The sequence below is a fragment of the Mustelus asterias genome, chromosome 14 (assembly GCF_964213995.1).
Source record: "Mustelus asterias chromosome 14, sMusAst1.hap1.1, whole genome shotgun sequence".
In the NCBI taxonomy this organism is placed as follows: Eukaryota; Metazoa; Chordata; class Chondrichthyes; order Carcharhiniformes; family Triakidae; genus Mustelus; species Mustelus asterias.
Window position 1 is genome coordinate 27,564,028 of NC_135814.1, and position 19,986 is coordinate 27,584,013.

Consider the following 19,986-nt stretch of genomic DNA (forward strand, 5'->3'; position numbering starts at 1 on the left):
CTTGAAATTAGTTCCACCCAATATTTTGGGCCAATGATTTTTCATCAGAACACTACTGTCAGAAAGATGCACATCATATTTGAAGCTCCGAGTCTGACGCGTTCCAATGTTTCATCAAAGACAATCAGATGATAAGGTAATATTCTTGGTAGCTGAAAAGTCTTCTAGGTTAGATAGGACATGTAGACAATACAACACACTTCACATAATGAAACGCTTCATTATTACAGCACCAGAATCATACTAGCATGAGGAAATGTTGGGTAGTAAACATAGATTCTTTATTGCAGGACAACTGGACTCTACTTGCAGGAGAGATTAATCACAGTTGTATATGATAGCCATTTGAGAAATCCTTATACTTATGAGTGATTTTTGAGGGTGTGGCAGCAATACAATTTGGCACCGACTCACTTTTCATCCAATGTGCTTTCTTTTTCATAAAGAGAACTTAAAATAGTTCTCAAACATTCCCATGACTTTATAGAACTGTTTCTGTTGATTTGAATTTGCTGAGAATGTTACACAACATATAATTTGCAAAATGTAACCTTTTGGCTTCATTTTTCAAGCTCATTTATTCTAAGGATCCATCAGTCTTTAAACACAAATGTGTTTGCAAACAATTTGCTGTTGACGCTAATTTATTATTTACTTTCAATTCCAATAATAGAATGCCAGCCATGTAGTTATCATTAACAATGGATAATAAAGCCATACTGTCTGACTATTTGGACAATGAATGCCCAGATTGACATTGCAAAATGTAGTGCTACTGCCTGATAAGCGAATGAACGTATCTCTTCTAGGATTTGTCACTGTCCTAATGGAATTTATATATTAATCCCAATTGTGGGGCAAGATGTTTGTCACAAAGAAATACAAGCAGAAGCTTCCTAAGCAAATAATGATGACCATTTGCTGATTAATATATTTCCTAAGTCCTGTTGTATCCAATTCTATCAGAAACCAGTAACAAGCAGTTACCTATATTAAAAATCTGTTTCATTGAAATGGTTAAATCATGTAAGCTGATGCTTCATTGCCGTACATCAGAAATAAATTGGGTTATGATGGCCGGAGAGTTTAGCTGCTCAGAATGTACGAAAAGTGAATGTAAGAACTCAGTTATCTTCAGTTGTCTTGCTCATCCTTATTTATGGTCGTAAGTAATCTGTGTTCCTTCAGCATCTTGAGTTATTAGATTCAGTTATGACTGCTGGATAGCTGGACAACTACTTTGTGTCATCCTGAATACGTACAGCGCATCGTAGATCTGCAATGGATGACTGAATTATGATTGAGCTGAGAGGCTCAGGATGTGAAGCATTCAACAATGATACAGATTGACTCTGATAGAAATGTTCACGTTGATGATGATTTTGGAAATCGCAGCAAGTCATATTTCTTTCCACCATGAAAGCATCAATATTTATATTTTTTTCAGGAAAAAAGCTGATGTATGCCAACTTTTGTGTTTTCTTTCAGACTTTTCGCCCACTTGTAACCAGGCTGATTGCCAGTATCGATGCGCAGTCACAAGAAGTGGTACAACTTGCTACTGCCGGGATGGTTTTGAAGTGGGACAGGATGGGAAAAGTTGTGAAGGTTTGTTCTCATAAAAATTTTGCCTTATTGTGTAGAGTTTATTACCATATTACAAAAATACATACATCAATGTTGCAAAAAACGTTGGGGTGGCACGGTGGCACAGTGGTCAGCACTGCTGACTCTCAGTGCCAGGAATCCAGATTCAGTTCCGGCCTCGGATCACTGTCTGTGTGGAGTTTGCACATTCTCCCCGTGTCTGCGTGGGTTTCTTCTGGGTGCTCCGGTTTCCTCCCACACTCCAAAGATGTGCGGGTTAGGTTGGTTGGCCATGCTAAATTGACCTTAGTTTCAGGGGATTAGCGGGGAAACTATGTGGGGTGACGGAGATAGGGCCTGGGTGGGATTGTTGTCGGTGCAGACTCGATGGGCCGAATGGCTTCCTTCTGCAATGTAGGGATTCTATGATTCTATAACTGCTCAACTATAAAGCAAAGCAGAAGTATGGCACCATTAAACACTTATATTTTAGCCAGAATTGACGCTGTTTGCATTGGGAAAACAATTCTTGTGAGTTTGCCCATGTCATTTTATTTGTGTTTGTATAGAGGCAAAAATAAGTAGAAAATACAACCGTTAGTATGGAAAGCTCATGTGAAGTTTCACTGAGCATGAGCGCATGGCATAGATATATTACCAAGTTAGGAATATGGGGTTTTGAAAGTCTAAAATACCCTTGGGACTGCTTTACTCAGTGCTGGTGCTGTCACAGTTGAAAACTGCATGCAAGTACATTTATTAAAGTTTCACCTATAGTGTAGACATCACAGATAATTAATAGGATTTGCAAAATTAGACCATGGATTTGTACTCCTAAATTACCAAAGGACTAATTCTCTAAGGTACCAATTTGCTGGCAAAAATAAAAATATCTCCAAGCCTGTGTGACCCCTTTAATAAGTGATATTAACCTGGCCCCACATTGGTTTCCTTGATCAGCAAGGTTCAATGGAGATCGTATTCCTGATCCATATAAATCAATCAGAAGCAGACCTGCATTGTTTACAAGATCCTTTTAAAGGTGTCTTGTTGTTGGTTTGTTGATGGGATTTTTTTTCAGGAGATTCTGTGAACTAAGCATTTCTCCTTCCACTACATCCAGTCCTGGCTACAGTTTTGGGCTCATTTGATGAAGCCTTCCTCATTGTAAGAGATATTTGCTTGCAGTGTTGATCTTTACTGAAACTGTGCTAGTTCAGTGTAGCCTAACAATGTGAATAGACAACAATGCCTTTAGGGATTCCAATCACGCTGCATGATTTCAATATATGGGTGGTATGGTGGTGCAGTGGCTAGCACCGCTCACTGCTTCACAGCACCATGGACCAGGGACCCGGGTTCGATCCTGGCCTTGGGTGACTTTGTGGAGCTTGCACGTTCTCCGCTTGTCTGCGTCAGTTTCCTCCAGGTGCTCCGGTTTCCTCCCACGGTCTAAGATGTGCAGGTTAGGTGGATTGGCCATGCTAAATTGCCCTTAGTGTCCAAAGTTGTTTAAGTTCGGCAGAGTAAATGCACGGGGTTATGGGGATAGAGCGGAGGGGAGGGCTGAGTGGGATGCCGTTTTGGAGAGTCAGTGCAGACTCGGTAGGCTAAATGGCCTCTCTATGCACTGTAGGGATTCTATGGAAAAGGCAGGGCAGTTTCAGGTGCAAAAGACACCTTAACTGTTATACATACCTTGAGCAGTAGCCAAATACTTTAGACTACAGACCTAAATATGTCTGAAGAGACTCATCTTTGATGCTTTCCTTTCCTCAGAGAGAGTAACCAAGCTCTGCTAGCAGCTGAAATCTAATCTTCAGGCTATGGCAAAGATTGATATGAGCTACTTATAGCTGCAAAAGGGACTATTGCATTAGTTTTTTTTTAATGCTACAGGTTCCAGGTGTCTACAGAGAGAATTAGATCAATCTGTCAGTCTGTTCTAGACAGCTGGATAAATCAAGTCATAGATTTCATATTTGCCAGAACAACTTCTTCATATTTTTCCAAGTGGCAAGGATCTATCAGCTAGAATGGTTGGGAATTCTGGGTAGAAAACAATTATTGCACAATACTAAAACAAATGAAGAGCACTGAGGATGCTGGAGATCTGAAGTCAGAACAAAAAGTGCTGGACAAGCTCAGCAGTTCTGGCAGCATCTGGGAAGAGAGAAACAGAGCTCATGTTTTGAGTCCAATATGATTCTGCTTCAGAACAGAAGAGTGGCAGAAGTGTGATGGGTTTAATGCTGTTGAAAAAGGGGGCCTATCAGGTGGTGCATTAACAATTCTGCTATTTTGCTTTCAGACAGCGCTGACCTTTATTCTGCTCCTAACGCCTACTCTGGACTAATGCTTTGTTTCTTTATTACTCCCATTCCCACTCTTTTGCCTTTTGCTCCATGATATCTTTGTAATTTAATCTCACCCGCCATCAGTCCTATCCCTGAGCTCCTCTATTTGCTCCACCTGACCCTCGTCTTTTATCAACAGCATAAAACCTATGACATTTCTGCCTCTCTTCAGTTCCAAAGAAGACTTATACTGGACGCAAAATAATAACTCTATTCCTCTCTCCATGCATGCTGCACTGTCTGCTAAGTTTTTTCCAGCACTTTTTGTTTTCATTATACTCTACTAATTATTCGTGGAAAACTATTCTTTGCAAAGATAGAATTTGGCACATATAATCAGTGAGAAACATACTCCTGCATCTAAAAAGATGGTTCTTAAGCTTTTCTGTTCCAGCTGTTAATATACGGCACTGCAACTCATGTAAGTCAAGAGATCGACAAATGTAGAAAAGTGCAGCATCTTCATGATCTTGTATCCTTTCTCAGATGACCTCCATTGTTCAGTAATCCCAACTTGTATGATCAGGACCACGAGTTCTGTGTTTACCTGAGCCAGTGCTGATTTCCAGCTTTCAGAAGAGCAAAATAGTTCTGTTACTTTCTGATCATTAAGCTTGGTTTATGTTGGTTTAATAAAGGCATTAAAACATTCAATGCATCTTTTAGATTTGGGTGCCAATCTGGTGCACCACATTGCTTGTTCTGTACATGATTGTGCAGTATAATCATATTACACGCAGCATCGGTACAAATTGAAGCAACTTCTTACTTACCTCTTTCAGATTTTGATGAATGCAGTGTTTATGGAACTTGTAGCCAAATATGCACAAATAACATTGGATCGTACATGTGCGGCTGTGTGGAAGGTTACTTGATGCAACCAGACAACAAAGTTTGCAAGGCCAAAAATGGTAAGAGCTAAGCATTTTTATATTACCATTTTTCATTTCTATGAAATTATTGAGAGATGTCGAGGAGATACAGTTCATTTGAGATCCAGCACGATCAGTGGTGAAGCTGCAGGTAAACGGGGATCAGGTTAGAGAATGGAATAACACCACATCCCTGATTCTCTGACTTGCGATCCCTGTGAATGCCGTTCCTTATTGGCAGCAAATGATTCTATTTCTCAATGGCTCATAATGCTTGGTCAATTTTTTTCTGAATTTTCTGATGAAACAACAAGATGAGAATCTGGTTTGTAAAGATTTCCACAAACACTTGTTTCAGAATCAAAGAAAAGACTTTGACAAAGGTGATGGCATTCAGGACAAATGGATAGAAATATGGCTGGAGACATAAAATAGCTTTCCTTTAAATGGAAATCTATGATGGGTTGTGTTGTATAGAAGTCTGGGGCCACTTTTATTTGGAGGCTAAAGAACTACGGTTTGCTGATTATACCATATGAAGTAACACAATCAGTTGGTAAGAACAAGGAGCAAAGCACACCTCAAGTTGTAATATGTTAAATAGAGTGGAGGAGCATCTGCATGGGTCGTCATAGGCCATAGTTACAGTCAATGAAAGTGGTAAGAAAGTAATTTTATACTCAGGCACAGAAAATATAAAGAAGTATCATGTTGAGCTTGTAAAGGTCTTAGTCCACCAGAACAAATGCGAGGTGATGCATTTTGGTAGATTGAACCAGGGCAGGACTTACTCAGTTAATGGTAAGGCATTAGGGAGAGTTACAGAACAAAGAGATCTAGGGGTACATGTCATAGCTCCTTGAAAGTGGAGTCACAGGTGGACAGAGTGGTGAAGAAGGCATTCGGCATGCTTGGTTTCATGGGTCAGAACATTGAATACAGGAGTTGGGACATCTTGTTGAAGTCGTACAAGACATTAGTAAGGCCACACTTGGAATACTGTGTGCAATTCTGGTCACCCTATTATAGAAAGGGTATTATTAAACTAGACAGAGTGCAAAAAAGATTTACTAGGATGCTACCAGGACTTGATGGATTGAGTTATAAGGAGAGGCTGGATAGACTGGGACTTTTTTCTCTGGAGCGTAGGAGGCTGAGGGGTGATCTTATAGAGGTCTATAAAATAATGAGGGGCACAGATCAGCTAGATAGTCAATATCTTTTCCCAAAGGTAGGGGAGTCTAAAACTAGAGGGCATAGGTTTAAGGTGAGAGGGGAGAGATACAAAAGTGTCCAGAGGGACAATTTTTTCATACAGAGGGTGGTGAGTGTCTGGAACAAGCTGCCAGAGATAGTGGTAGAGGTGGGTACAATTTTGTCTTTTAAAAATCATTTAGATAGTTACATGGGTACGATGGGTATAGAGGGATATGGGCCAAATGCAGGCAATTGGAATTAGCTTAGAGGTTTAAAAAAAAAGGGCAGCATTGACAAGTTGGGCCGAAGGGCCTGTTTCCATCCTGTAAACGTCTATGACTCTCATATTGCCTGGAATTCTCCGGCTATTCATGCCCGTCGGCAGCACACCACCGCCTGTGGGTTTCTTGCCAGCATGGCATGATGTCAATGAGAATTTCCATTGACAGCAGTGGGACTAGAGAATCCCATCGCTAGCAAACAACACGCCACCTCCCGCCGGCGAGATACACGTGGCTGGGAGTCCGGAGAATATCACCCATTGCCTACAGATTTGATCAGTCCATTATGGAAAGGATGCAGTGCAGATTCATTTGGATGTCACCATAAATATGAAAACAGCAAGCCTCTTTTCACCAGACTGAAGAAAATAGGCTGATTAAATGTCTAACGAAAGATGATGAAGAGTTATAAGGAAGGACTGTAGAAAAATAAATAATCAGCCATGAATATCTAAGGAAATAAAGGAGGGTATCAAATTGAAAGAAAATGCATATAAAGTGGCAAAGATCAGTGGGAAACTAGAGGATTGGGAAATCTTTAAAGGTCAACAGGAAGCCAAAAAAAAATTTATAAAGAAAAGCAAGATGGGTTATGAGAGTAAACTAGCTCAGAATATAAAAACAGATAGCAAAAGTTTCCACAAATATATAAAACGAAAAAGAGTGGCAAAAGTAAACATTAGTCCTTTAGAGGACGAGAAGGGGATGTAATAACTGGAAATGAGGAAATGGCTGAGGCATTGAACAGGTATTTTGTGTCAGTCTTCACAGTGGAAGACACAAATAACATGCCAAAAATTGATGACAAGGAGGCTATGGCAGGTGAGGACCTAGAAACTATTATCACGAAAGAGGTAGTGTTGGGCAAGCTATTGGGGCTAAAGGTAGACAAGTCTCCTGGCCCTGATGAAATGCATCCCAGGGTACTAAAAGAGATGGCGGGCAAAATAGCAAATGCACTAGTGGTAATTTACCAAAATTCGCTGGACTCTGGTATGGTTCCCGCAGATTGGAAAACAGCAAGTGTAATGCCACTGTTTAAAAAAGGAGGTAGACAAAAGACGGGTAACTACAGGCCAGTTAGCTTAACTTCTGTCGCAGGGAAAATGCTTGAATCTATCATCAAGGAAGAAATAGCGAAACATCTGATTGTAAATTATTCCATTGGGAAGATGCAGCATGGGTTCATGAAGGGCAGATCATGTTTGACTAATTTGGTGGAATTCTTTGAGAACATTACATGTGCAGTGGCCAATGGGGAACCTGTGGATGTGGTGTATCTGGATTTCCAGAAGGCATTTGACAAGGTGCTCCACCAAAGGTTGCTGCATAAGATAAAGGTGCATGGTGTTACCGGAAATGTATTAGCATGGATAGATGATTGGTTAACGAACAGAAAGCAAAGAGTGGGGGTAAATGGGTGTTTTTCTGGTTGGCGATCAGTGACTAGTGGTGTGCCTCAGGGATCAGTGTTGGGACCGCAATTGTTTATGAGTTACATAGATGATTTGGAGTTGGGGACCAAGTGTAGTGTGTCAAAATTCGCAGATGACATTAAGATGAGTGGCAGAGCAAAGTGTGCAGCGGATGCTGAAAGTCTGCAAAGGGATATAGATCATTTAAGTGAGTGGGCAAGGGTCTAGCAGATGGAGTACAATGTTGGTAAATGTGAGGTCATCCATTTTGGTGGGAATAACAGCAAAATGGACTATTATTTAAAGGGTAAATAATTGCAGTAGGCTGCTGTGCAGAGGTACCTGGGTGTCCTTGTGCAAGAATCACAAGGAGTTGGTTTGCAGACGCAGCAAGTAATTAAAAAGGCAAATGGAATTGTGTACTTCATTGCTGGGGGATGGAGTTTAAAAACAGCGAGGTTATGTTACAGCTGTATAAGATGCTGGTGAGGCCAGACCTGGAGTACCATGTACAGTTTTGGTCTCCTTACTTGAGGAAGGATATACTGGCACTGGAGGGGGGCAGAGGAGATTGACTAAGTTGATTCCGGAGTTGGGAGGGTTGGCTTATGAGGAGAGACTGAGCAGACTTGGGCTATACTCAGTGGAATTCAGAAGAATAAGGGGAGATCTAATAGAAACATATAAGATTATGAAGGGAATGGATAAGATAGAAGCAAGGAAGTTGTTTCCACTGGAAGGTGAAACTAGAACTAGGGGGCATGGTCTCAAAATAAGGGGAAGCAGATTTAGGACTGAGTTGAGGAGGAACTTCTTCACCCAAAGGATTGTGAATCTGTGGAATTCCGTGCCCAGTGACGCAGTTGAGGCTACCTCATCGAATGTTTTTAAGGCAAGAATAGATAAATTTTTGAACAGTAAGGGAATTGAGGGTTATGGTGGGCAGGTGGGTAAGTGGAGCTGATTCCACGAAAAGATCAGCCATGACCTTATTAAATGGTGGAGCAGGCTCGAGGGACCAGATGGCCTCCTCCTGCTCCAATTCTTATTTTCTTATGTTTGTTCTTGTAGATGGTTCCCACTGATCAGCGAGATGTTAATGAGAAGACACAAATTTAAGATCAATGAAAGAAGAATTATTGGGGTTAGAAATATATTTTCACAGGGAAGGTGGTTAAAATTTGGATTTCTCTGTCACAAGTCATCAATTATTTTCCTAAAGAATCAAATTTTCACTTGAGAAAAGAATGTTGAAAGAGAGCCAGAAGGAGACAGGAGGCCCTATTTTACCATTTTAATTCTAAGTGCTGGGTGGACTTGAAACTGAGAGTGTTTCAGATCCGACTTCTAGACCTGTCCTCAGGTGCCCCCATACGCACTCTGCCTGAAAAAATACTCCTAAATCACGCTGCAGAAGCCTGTGGACCAGGGCTTAACGCGCCCAAAATCCTGCAGCTCCGATCTGCGTATGTGCAGAAAAAAATGATAGAATGCGGCTCCTTGGCCACATCGCTCCCAGGCCAGATAATACCTCCCCCTGGCCCCCACAGGCATTGCCCCATCCCCACAACATTAATGACCCCCTTATCCCCCCAGCCTCTCTGCCACCCAGACCGATTGCGGGCCTCTCCCCCGTTCGTCCCCACTGATCTCAGACAGAGTGGCAGCGCACCCCCCCCCCCCCCCTCACGGATCACAGGCAGAGTGGCAGCGGACCTCCCTTCTCACCCCACCGATCTCAAGCAGGGAGCCGTTGGGCCCACCTTCTCCCCCCTCCCCCCACGATCTCAAGCAGAGAGCCGTCGGACACTCGGAACTTATCTCCTCTAACTGGAGCGCCCGATTTTGTACAGCTTGTCTGTTTCATGCCAAATCTGGATGGGTGAACGTGGTGGTAAAGGGGGAAGTGCCGGTAAGGTTGGACGTGCAGCCCATTAAGTAAATTTAAATGCATGCAAATGCATTTAAATGGCCGTCACGCCCATTTCGGGCACGGTCCTTATCGCAGCCATTTTTGGGCCTTGGTAAAGAGGGAACCGACGCCGAGGCAGGCGCGGATCGTGCTACTCGCCTCACGCCCGACTTTACCAAGTTTTTACGCCCAAACATTGGTGGAACTTGATGGTAAAATCGGGCCCTGGGTTTCAAACAGATGGCTCATGCAAATGCAAACAAGTGCAGACTCCATCATAATTCTTTGATGCCAAATTCTATAATTATTTGTCATTATAATACTACTTCTGGTTAAGTCAGAAGAATTTAATGTGAACTGCAAATCCTGGAGTTTGAATATTTTTAAGGCAGAGATAGATAGATTCTCGATAAGCAAAGGAGTGAAACGTTATCAGGGTAGGCGGGAATGTGGAGTTGACTTGACAATCAGATCAGTCATTATCTTATTGAAAGGAGGAATAGGCTCAAAGGGCTGAATGGCCGACTCCTGCTTTTAATTCGGATGTTCATCTGCTTCCTCAAAACACTTTTTAATATTTTTGATTAATTCCTCTGATATTGGCGTAACCGGCACAGATCGCAGAATTTTAAGTGCAGATTGCATTTGTGCAATTTGGGTTTATGCAATCCTTTGTTCTAGTTTGAAAAACATTGTGCTGGAAGCAGATCCCATCCATAAAACTGGCCATGACTCTGGTGAATTAATCACCATTGGGAGTTTGCACTAATAAAGCTTATTCACAGGCCTACATGGTCCAATAATTAACCTGGAACCTGTGCATAATGACTCTATGAGGAATATTTTGAAAGATTTGAAAAGAATTCCATTATACCATAATGAAATTAAAATATATATATATAGTTTTTTAAGTCATTCCCATTTTCACAAATTCAAATCTGGCTTAATCATGGATGGTAGATTGATGCTGTGGTTCAAACTGTTTATTATTTTAATGAATCCATTGTCAGCTGTATTACCAAAATTTACCAAACATCTCTGAGGCAAGTAAGTTTTTTTAAAACAATACTACATTTTGAAATGTGATTTGGAGCAGTGCATTCGTTGCTATACCAATGAATTTGAACAACAACTCGTGAAGCAGTGGATGAATAATTTTCAAGACAGCTACAATTTGGGATACAATTTGCATTAGAATCACCAATTCCACTCAAATCAGAAACTGTATGACGATGTTTATATTGGGTAGCACAAAATAAACCTTCCGGCAAACCATAGGTGTTTCGGGTTGGTTGCATTAAGTGAGTTGTGCATACTATTATGAGCCAGGCCAGAAACTCCAAGTTGTTGCAATGAAGGTAACCTATACCCTAAGTTTAGCACCTTGATTTTGGCATGGGTGAACAGAAGGTGTTTCACTCCAGGGATGATTCAAGTGACCCACTGGTAAACCTTTATCAAACAAAGTTTATTTAAGAACTGAGTTTAAATATAATAAAAAGATTTAGTATAACTTGTACCAAATTACAAGTTTCAAGCATGATACAGTATACCTTAACACCAGCTAACTATGATGTTCCAAGTCAAACAGCACCCTATAGAATACACCCCTTTCCAGACTTGACACAAAAAACTTGTGTGCTCACGTGATGCTGGATTTTGCAGCTGTTTAACACTTGCTGTGAATTGGTCCTTTGAAATGGTGGATTAAAACTCTGAGGCTTCCCAATCCTCGAACGTTCAGCACACCTCTGGAGAAAGAGGGAGACAGGGACACTGCCTGTATCCACCAGCTTCTAGCTAGCAACTCACAGACAACAGGATTTCCAACTCCAGAGAGAGGGAAACAAGTAACATTGCTTTCTGTCTCAAATCCTAATGGCTTCTGAGAAAAATGAAGCTAAAACCTTGGATTTTTCTGTGGAAAAATACTGTCTCCCAGGCATCACCTGACCTGTCAATCATCCCCAAATCAAGCCCCAGTCAGCAATCTCATTGCATTAGGCCAGATTAAAATAAACATGATGTCCATTATATTGCTTCAGTAACAATTAGAGGTCACCGCTTACAGACATTTCGGCAACAATAAAATACCAGGGCCTGTTTGAAAAACCTGCAGGGAACAAGATTAAAATACATTTCTTAAAGGCACAGTATCATCACAATACTTAGCACATCTCTTTACAGACACTTTTTTTTCCTGAAGCTTTTTTATAGCATCTTTCTCCAAGTCTATCATCTTCATCCAGGTTCTGATGAGTTGCGTTCAATCTATCACAAGGTTGTACTCATCTGATTGTGTCACAGACTTTGTTGTAGCTTGCAGTGAGGACAACCATTTAGTTATAAGTACCAAACTATAGCTAGGAATACAGCACACTCCTAGCCACATATTATAGACTATTTTACGTGGAGTCAAGTGACTTCTGTCGACACTTCCTTTGATAAACAGGCTCTGTAATGTCAGAATCTCTGGATATTGAAGCAGAGTGGCAGATTGAGAAGCAAATATCTATCATTTTCTCTCGGATATATTCTTTATCCAGTGCCACTTGTTAAGCCCACCACCTAAACTCCTCAGGGAATGTTACCTATCAGCTATGTGCTAAAGTTACTGAGACTGATGTGAGGTGATGTGAGACACTATTATGTTCAGGAGGACTGTCTGCCTTGTTTTCTCAGGCATATATATAAAACAGAAAAGATTTTCTGTGAGAAAATGCCCTCTCCAAGAAACAACTTCAAACAGCGCTACATAAAAGTTATTGTGTTCAATATTTTTTTAGTGAATGACACTAGGCTTTTATGTCTGCAAGTGAAAAGATAAGAAATAACAAGAGCAGGATGGTCCAATTCCAGAGCCGAGGATAAATTCTCTGCTTCGTTCTCCCTTACATTGCTTTTGTGCCCAAGGATATCCATGGTAGTCAAGTGAACTCCTGGCACCTCTCAGGGTTGGCTGGTGCTTTTTATTGTTTTAATTGTTTTGTTCTGAAAACAGAAAAGCCGGGTGAATTTTAGAGAGCAGATTCAATCTCACGCAATTCTGCATGCTGCAGCCCAACTTGTCTGAATAGTGGCTGTGAATCAGGTGTCTTACAAGGATGTTGAGTGTCAGTCCCCTTCATTAATTCACACTGACTTCAACTTAAGTTTTTTTAATGGTTGCTTGTATTTCCATACTGTGGTATTTTTCCCAGTCAAAAATCTGTATGTGTACAGAATCCCTACAGTGCAGAAGGAGGCCATTCGGCCCATTGCACCTGCACCAACAACAATCCCATCCCCAGCCTTTATTCCCCATAACCCCACGTATTTACCCTACTAATCCCTCTGACATTAAGGGGCAATTTAGCACGGCCAATCAACCTAACCTGCACATCTTTGGACTGTGGGAGGAAACTGGAACACCCGGAGGAAACCCATGCAGACACGGGGAGAAAGTGCAAACTCCACACAGACAGTGACCCGAGGCCGGAATTGAACCTGGGTTCCTGGCGCTGTGAGGCAGCAGTGCTAACCACTGTTTCACCACGCCGCCCGTTGCCACTGTGCCACCCATTGCCCATGGGTACCATTAAGTGAGTTGTGCCTGGTTTGCACAAGTCTTTCCAGACAGTTTTTTTTTTCCCCTCTGGAGGCTTTTCATAGCACCTTCCTTCAAAACAGCCACTTTCTTCACCCACGTACTGATGAATTACAAAAAATTGTCCGACCTATATGTGCGTGACGATGCTGGCTGAGGAAAGTGTCCAGCTGCTCCGATTCTCACACTTCCCAGATTAGAAGCTCTAGTGTTCAGTATCAAAGCAGGTGGGCTCCACAAAGCAACTTCCATTTTGCAGCAAAATTGATGTGCTGGAGCAAGGTCCGCTGCCCTACCTGCAGATGCAACCATTTAAGATGACAGGTTAAATCACTATGCTGTTGCCCTGCTGCCCAATTGGTGCCAATGATACACAGATCAATTTACTTCTCCAGATCCAGGAACTCGTATTATTACAAAGCAGGTGAGTTTCCCCCTCCACCCCAAAGAAAATCTTTGTTAATCTGCATTTAACCTCCAAGGGGCGAACTTTACTGGAGGTGGGGGTCGGGGGGAGAGTTATGCAGTAATGGACATATTCCTCTTCCTCCACAGTTGAACGTTGGTTGGCACCTCGCTGACTTTAAAACAGGCTGCCCCGCAGTGATAATGTGGCAGGAGCAGCTTTAATAGGGTAAGAGTGGGACTTAAACCTCTCAGGCACAGGAAGTCCCACCCTCAAGAGCTGCCAGACAATCTGGTTGGCTGTAATCCCTGCAGCACCAGAACACATCAGTGACCATTGTTAGGAATACAAGGAGTATCGAGAAGAAGGAAGATGGATACCAGACTTCAATAACTCCAGGTCTTTTGGTTGAGATGGGGAGTCATTGGGGATGCTGGCGAGAGGGTAAGAGTAGGGAAAAGGTGGAGTCTTGGGTTTTAGAGACTGGCGGAGGACAGGGATGGGGGTGCGGGGGTGGGGGCGTACTATCTTGGGAGGTTGCTCCCGATTGTTCCGTATTCATGGTATTTTTAAGAGTTGTCTCACAAGCAGCCTTGCAGCTAAACAGGGGCACTTTAAGAGAACAATTGCATGATATAATTGGAAAATGATCGATAATTTTGCCCTGGCATTTGAGCATTGTAACATAGCAGCCTGTAGTGTTAACATCTTCTAAATAAAGCTCTATGTTTTGGTTGAATCACCAAAGCCTGAAGACTCAATTTTGAATTCACCACATTGATGGACACAGGGGTCACCCCAAAAGTGGTTTTGGCCTTTAATCTGAGGTATTCAAGTTGCAAGGTGATCATACTCCTTCCATCTCCCTTTCTTCCAACCCACCCCATCTGACTCTACCAAAGTATCCATTTTTTTAGTGAATTCCATGTGCTTTAATCTTGCATTGCACTGAGTTGTCCCTGCATTTCCCCCTTCTGGAATTCCTGGCATTCTATGGCAAAATGTGCCTCTTGTTGCGCTGGCAACTTTGACTCCGCAAACAGTGGCAGGATCAGCAGCCAAGACCTGCTGTGCTGGGATGTTTGCTGAGAGTTATGTCCTTCTGGGTCTTTTAAGCACCCAGGGTGGGTGCAGAAGCAGTGGGCTGGCCATCCACTTTATCTCATGTGAATTTTCCCTCCCCATCTCTGTCTACCAGCGGGGAAGTGGAAAGTGCAGGGGACGAGACGGGGAAGTGTCACGGGGGGGGGGGCAATGTGTGCGGTGGTGGGCAGAAAATTCCCCCTTCAACCCCAAATAACACAAGTCATAAATTTTCAGGCTGTAACGTTAACGCTGCATGGGAAAAGTAATACATATATTATAATTGCTGATGCACACATGGAAAATTAAATTAAAAACTGATGGATGTGTACAATTAAAATGGAATAAAGGGATAATTTTCCAATGTCACACTGATGGACTGGACTTGCAATAGACTCAGTGATGTCAGAATATAGATTTTGTGGGAACTATAAGCAATTTAAGGTAATTGGCATTTTGTATTTACCAATATTCAACATCATTATATTAAAATGTCAGGTGTTTTAGTCTTGGCCGTGATATAGATAAATACCACAGAGTGATGTGACAATATGCTGCCATGATCTACACTGTTGGTTCACAGATGAGGAAAAGGGCAATATGAATATGAATATAAGTTGATAAATTCACTATTATTGCTATTCCTACCGCTTAATACCACCAAATTTCACAAAAGGCAAATTAAGCATTTAGGCTATATATTTACGGCAATGAGAGCGTTCAGTCGTTGTGAAGTTATTTCAATTCCTTTGGAGTAAATCATTTTAAATAGATTGTTTAGGCCATACAATGCAAAACCTGTTATTTCTAACACAGCAAGCTCCTTATTAGCCAGTTTTAATCAAATGTAAAATAGCTTGCACAGTCTGAGTAAAAGTAATGAACATTGAGTTAATTCAAAGATTGATTGTAAACATTGCCCTCATGCTTCAGATTTGATAATAAACTCTCAGCAACAGCCTCAGGAGGCTGGACTTCAGTCATGAAGCATTACAGGAATTCTGTTTACAGTGACAGTCAAGTCTGCAGTCAAAGGACCATGACAGCAATACTTTCTACTGAGCCACACAAAATGGCCGCACCTCTCAAATTCTATGCCACAGGCTCAGTCCATGGAGCCAAGGCAGACTTATGCCAGATCCACTAACTTTATTTGTGCTCTTTTTGTTTAAGGGCAGTCACTGATGCTCTCTTTGCCAAAGCAATTTGACAGTTCTTCTGCATAAATGACTGAGAAGGCCATTGCAATTTGCAGAATTACTGGCCTCCCCAAGGATGACAGGGCTCTTGATTGCCACCGTGTGGCATGGCATGCCCCAAATCTGAACTCCCATGATTATGTAAACCACAAAAGTTAACGATGTGGTTCATTTGCAGTGACAGGCATAGCTTCTTGCATGTCAATTGATGATATACTGGGAACTGTCATGATGCATTTATACTCATCAGTCCCGGCATCACAGCACTATTTTAAGAGCAGAGGCGAGGACCAGGGATACCTCTTCACATACTTATCAATAATGCAGAGGGAATGTGGTATTAGACGTCAAGGATAAGAACTGAGCAAAGCCATTGGAAGCCTGAAAGGAATTTTCCTTTGTTAGGATGAGTCTGGAAGTGCCATGGAGCATAAGCCTGGCACCATTTCACAAATTGCGGTAGCATGCTGTGGATTTCAAAATTATTCAACTCTAGACTGACAGTAGATGTCTCAGAGAATGCCAGAAGCCTGAAGGTAATGCTGCTGATGATTTGTACCTGACCCACAGAAGAACAGGAAGCGTGCGCTGTGATGATGTTTGCTCGACAGCTGAGAGACAGATTAATTTGGCAGATCTTCACAGATGATTAGAGCAGGACTATTTGGATGTCTCAGCTCATTAAAAATCTGCTCCTCTCACCAACTGTCTAAAATCCCTGTGAAATCCTTGCTCCTCTGTGCCAGCCACTGCATGTTAATGCTGAACCTCAATCAACACATCACCTGTTCTCAATTGACATGCAAGAGAATCAAGCACCCACCCACCTTTACATCAAATGTTCCAGAGATTACTGTAACTCTTTACAGAAAGATAATTTACTTCTGTCACTATGCACATTCCTTGGGACCATGCACATTTTTTCAGCCTATTCTAGAATTTCTCCTGTATGCCATTTGGGGACGTTGGGCTTGAGATGTAGATGGCTGCTACAAAATAGTATGCACCTCTTGAAATGGAGGTGGTCCTTAACACAGGGTGCCCATTTTTATGGCTCAGATTGGTAGTTTGGTATGGACTGTTTCATCTTGGTCTTGCACAGATGTAAGCTTCCACAGGGAGCTTCTGGAGTGGACCTCTGCATTTCTGCCAGAAGAGCATGCAGCTTTTAAGGCCCATATACAGGCTTCCCTACTGGTACAAGAAACAGGGTTCTGATTACAAGTAACTATTGAAACAATAGACCTCATGGAATCCAAACAAGCCTTCAATCCTGAGGAGAAAGTCAAACAAATACCCTTTAGTCCTTCAGAGATGTTTCAATGTGTGCTTTACAATGTGGTCGATAATGAGATATCCAGAAGGCTCTCTAAGACCTCCACTCCCTCATTCAATGTAGTTTTATTATGTTGACTGATTCGCTTGATTTTCCGCGTAATTGCCACTTTCTCTAAATGTGTAGAAATTTGCAGCACAGAAGGCCATTTGGCCCATCAGATCCATGTTCGCTCTTTGAAAGAACTATCCAATTAAACTAGCACCACTTGTTTTTCCCCATTGCTCTGCTGATTGATGCATGTATCCATTTCCCTTTCAAGTCATGCATTCCAGATCCTAACAACTCTCAACGAAAAAGTTCCTCATTTCATGCCTGAATTTTGTTTGCAGATCATCTTAAATTTGTGTCTTTTGGTTATTGTACAACCTGCCAGTGGGAACAATTTATTTCTATCTACTCTATGAAAAGTTTGAATGCCTCTATTAAATCTCTCCTGAACCTTCACTACTCTAAGTAGAACAATCCCAATTTCCCTATACTTTCCTTATACTGAAGGTCCAATAGCTATGATATCATTCTGATAAATTTCATCTAAACTCCTCTCTAAGGCTCTGAAATTCTTCCTAAAATGTGGCGTCCAGAATCGGAAATTATGCTGAAGCATGGATCATAAGAGCAGGGGGTTTTGTAAACCATTAATTAGGCTGCATTTAGAGTGCTGTGTGTACAGTTTTGATCACTAGATTGCCAGAAGGATGTGATTGCACTGGAAAAAGCACAGAGGAGACACGCAAGGATGTAGCCAGGACTGTAGAATTTTAGTCGTGACTGGGGTTGCTTTCTCGGGAACAGATGAGACTGAGGGAAAGTTTAATTGAATTGCATAAATTTCTGGGAGGCCTAATTAGAGTGGGTTGCAAGATTCTATTTCCCATGGCAGAGAGGTCAATGATGTGGAGATGCCGGCGTTGGACTGGGGTGAACACAGTAAGAAGTCTCACAACACCAGGTTAAAGTCCAACAGGGTTATTTGGTCGCAAATACCATAAGCTTTCGGAGCGCTGCTCCTTCATCAGATGGAGTGGAAATGTGCTCTCAAACAGTGCACAGCGACACAACATCAAGTTACAGAATACTGATTAGAATGCGAATCCCTAAAGCCAGCCAGGTCTTAAAGGTACAGACAATGTGGGTGGAGGGAGCATTAAACACAGGTTAAAGAAATGTGTATTGTCTCCAGACAGAACAGCTGGTGAGATTCTGCAAGCCCAGGAGGCAAGCTGTGGGGGTTACTGATAATGTGACATAAATCCAACATCCCGGTTTAGGCCGTCCTCATGTGTGCGGAACTTGGCTATCAGTTTCTGCTCAGCGACTCTGCGCTGTCGTGTGTCGTGAAGGCCGCCTTGGAGAATGCTTACCTGAAGATCCAAGGCTGAATGCCCGTGACTGCTGAAGTGCTCAGAGCACATAGATTTAAAGCAACTGGAAGAAGCAAAGGTTAGAGAGGAGTTGAGAAGATATTTCATCCTGGGAATGGCGAGGGTCTGGAACACACTGCTCCAGATGTTAGTAGAGGTGTAAATTCTCATCACACTTAAAAACAATACTTGGATATGCCTTGAAGTATTATAACCTGCAAGGCTATGGAATAATTGCTGGAAAGTGTAATGTAGCTGATAGCTGTTTATCAATTGGCACAGACACAGTAGGCTGAATGGCCTCCTTCTGTGCTGTACATTTCTGCAATATCATCATTCTCCACCATCTGTACCTCACGAAACATTCCAAGCAAAAAAAAAGGGGGCAAATTACATTTCTTCCCATCTGTGTGAGAGGAGATTGCAAGTGTTGTTCCTCAGCAGTGCTTTTCACTGTCTCCTGGCTTGCACAGCCTGCAGCAAAAGAAACTCGCTGCTCACTGTGATCTGCTCAAGCTGCATTCTATCATAATTAGACAAGTTATGGATTTCATATGAGGAAAATAGTGGCTGTTGAAGTGATCGAAAAAAAAACTATTGAAACGTATATGTTCCTATAAACCCACAAAACAATTCTGCATCGCCATTCCTGTCTACTAATCCAGTGTGGAAGCTAGTCATGGGCATTCCTTTATAAAGCTTATTTATTCGTCATAAGTCGGCTTACATTCACACTGAAATGAAGTTGCTGTGAAAATTGCCACATTCCAGCGCCTGTTCGGGTACACTGAGGGAGAATTTAGCATGGCCAATACACTTAACCTGCACATCTTTGGACTATGAGAGGAAACCAGAGCACCCGGAGGAAACCCACACAGACACGAGGAGAATGTGCAAACTCCACACAGATAGTGACCCAAGCAGGGAATCAAACCCGGGTCCCTGGCATTGTGAGACAGCAGTGCTAACCACTGTGCCATTGTGCCGCCCCACTGTGCCACCGTGCTGCCCCATCTTCATATCTTCATATTGTATCAAATTCCAGGGCTGGAATTCTCTGGCTGCTCATGCCCTGTCACCACTGCAAATGAGGACAGAGAATTTGGCGCTCACCCAAATCTCCGTTCACTGCAGTAAATAGAATATAATGAATAGAAACCCTACAGTGCAGAAGGAGGTCATTCGGCCCATCGAGTCTGCATCAACAACAATCCCACCCCAGGCCCTATCCCCGTAACCCCATACATTTACCCCACTAATCCCTCTAACCTATACATCCCAGGACACTAAGGGTCAATTTATCATGGCCAATCAACCTAACCCGCACATCTTTGGACGTTGGGAGGAAACCGGAGCACCCGGAGGAAACCCACGCAGACACGGGGAGAATG

At 42.3% G+C, this 19,986-nt stretch overlaps 1 protein-coding gene across 1 annotated transcript in view; it reads left to right on the forward strand.

Annotated features, from left to right (window-relative positions):
• The window catches only part of LOC144504127 (low-density lipoprotein receptor-related protein 1-like), a 1,391,705-nt gene that overhangs the window by 308,702 nt on the left and 1,063,017 nt on the right, over positions 1–19,986 (forward strand). Inside the window, exons 5-6 of the mRNA XM_078229303.1 lie at positions 1,489–1,608; positions 4,727–4,855. Of these exons, the coding sequence (XP_078085429.1) occupies positions 1,489–1,608; positions 4,727–4,855 (249 nt within the window). The remainder of the gene's footprint in view (positions 1–1,488; positions 1,609–4,726; positions 4,856–19,986) is intronic.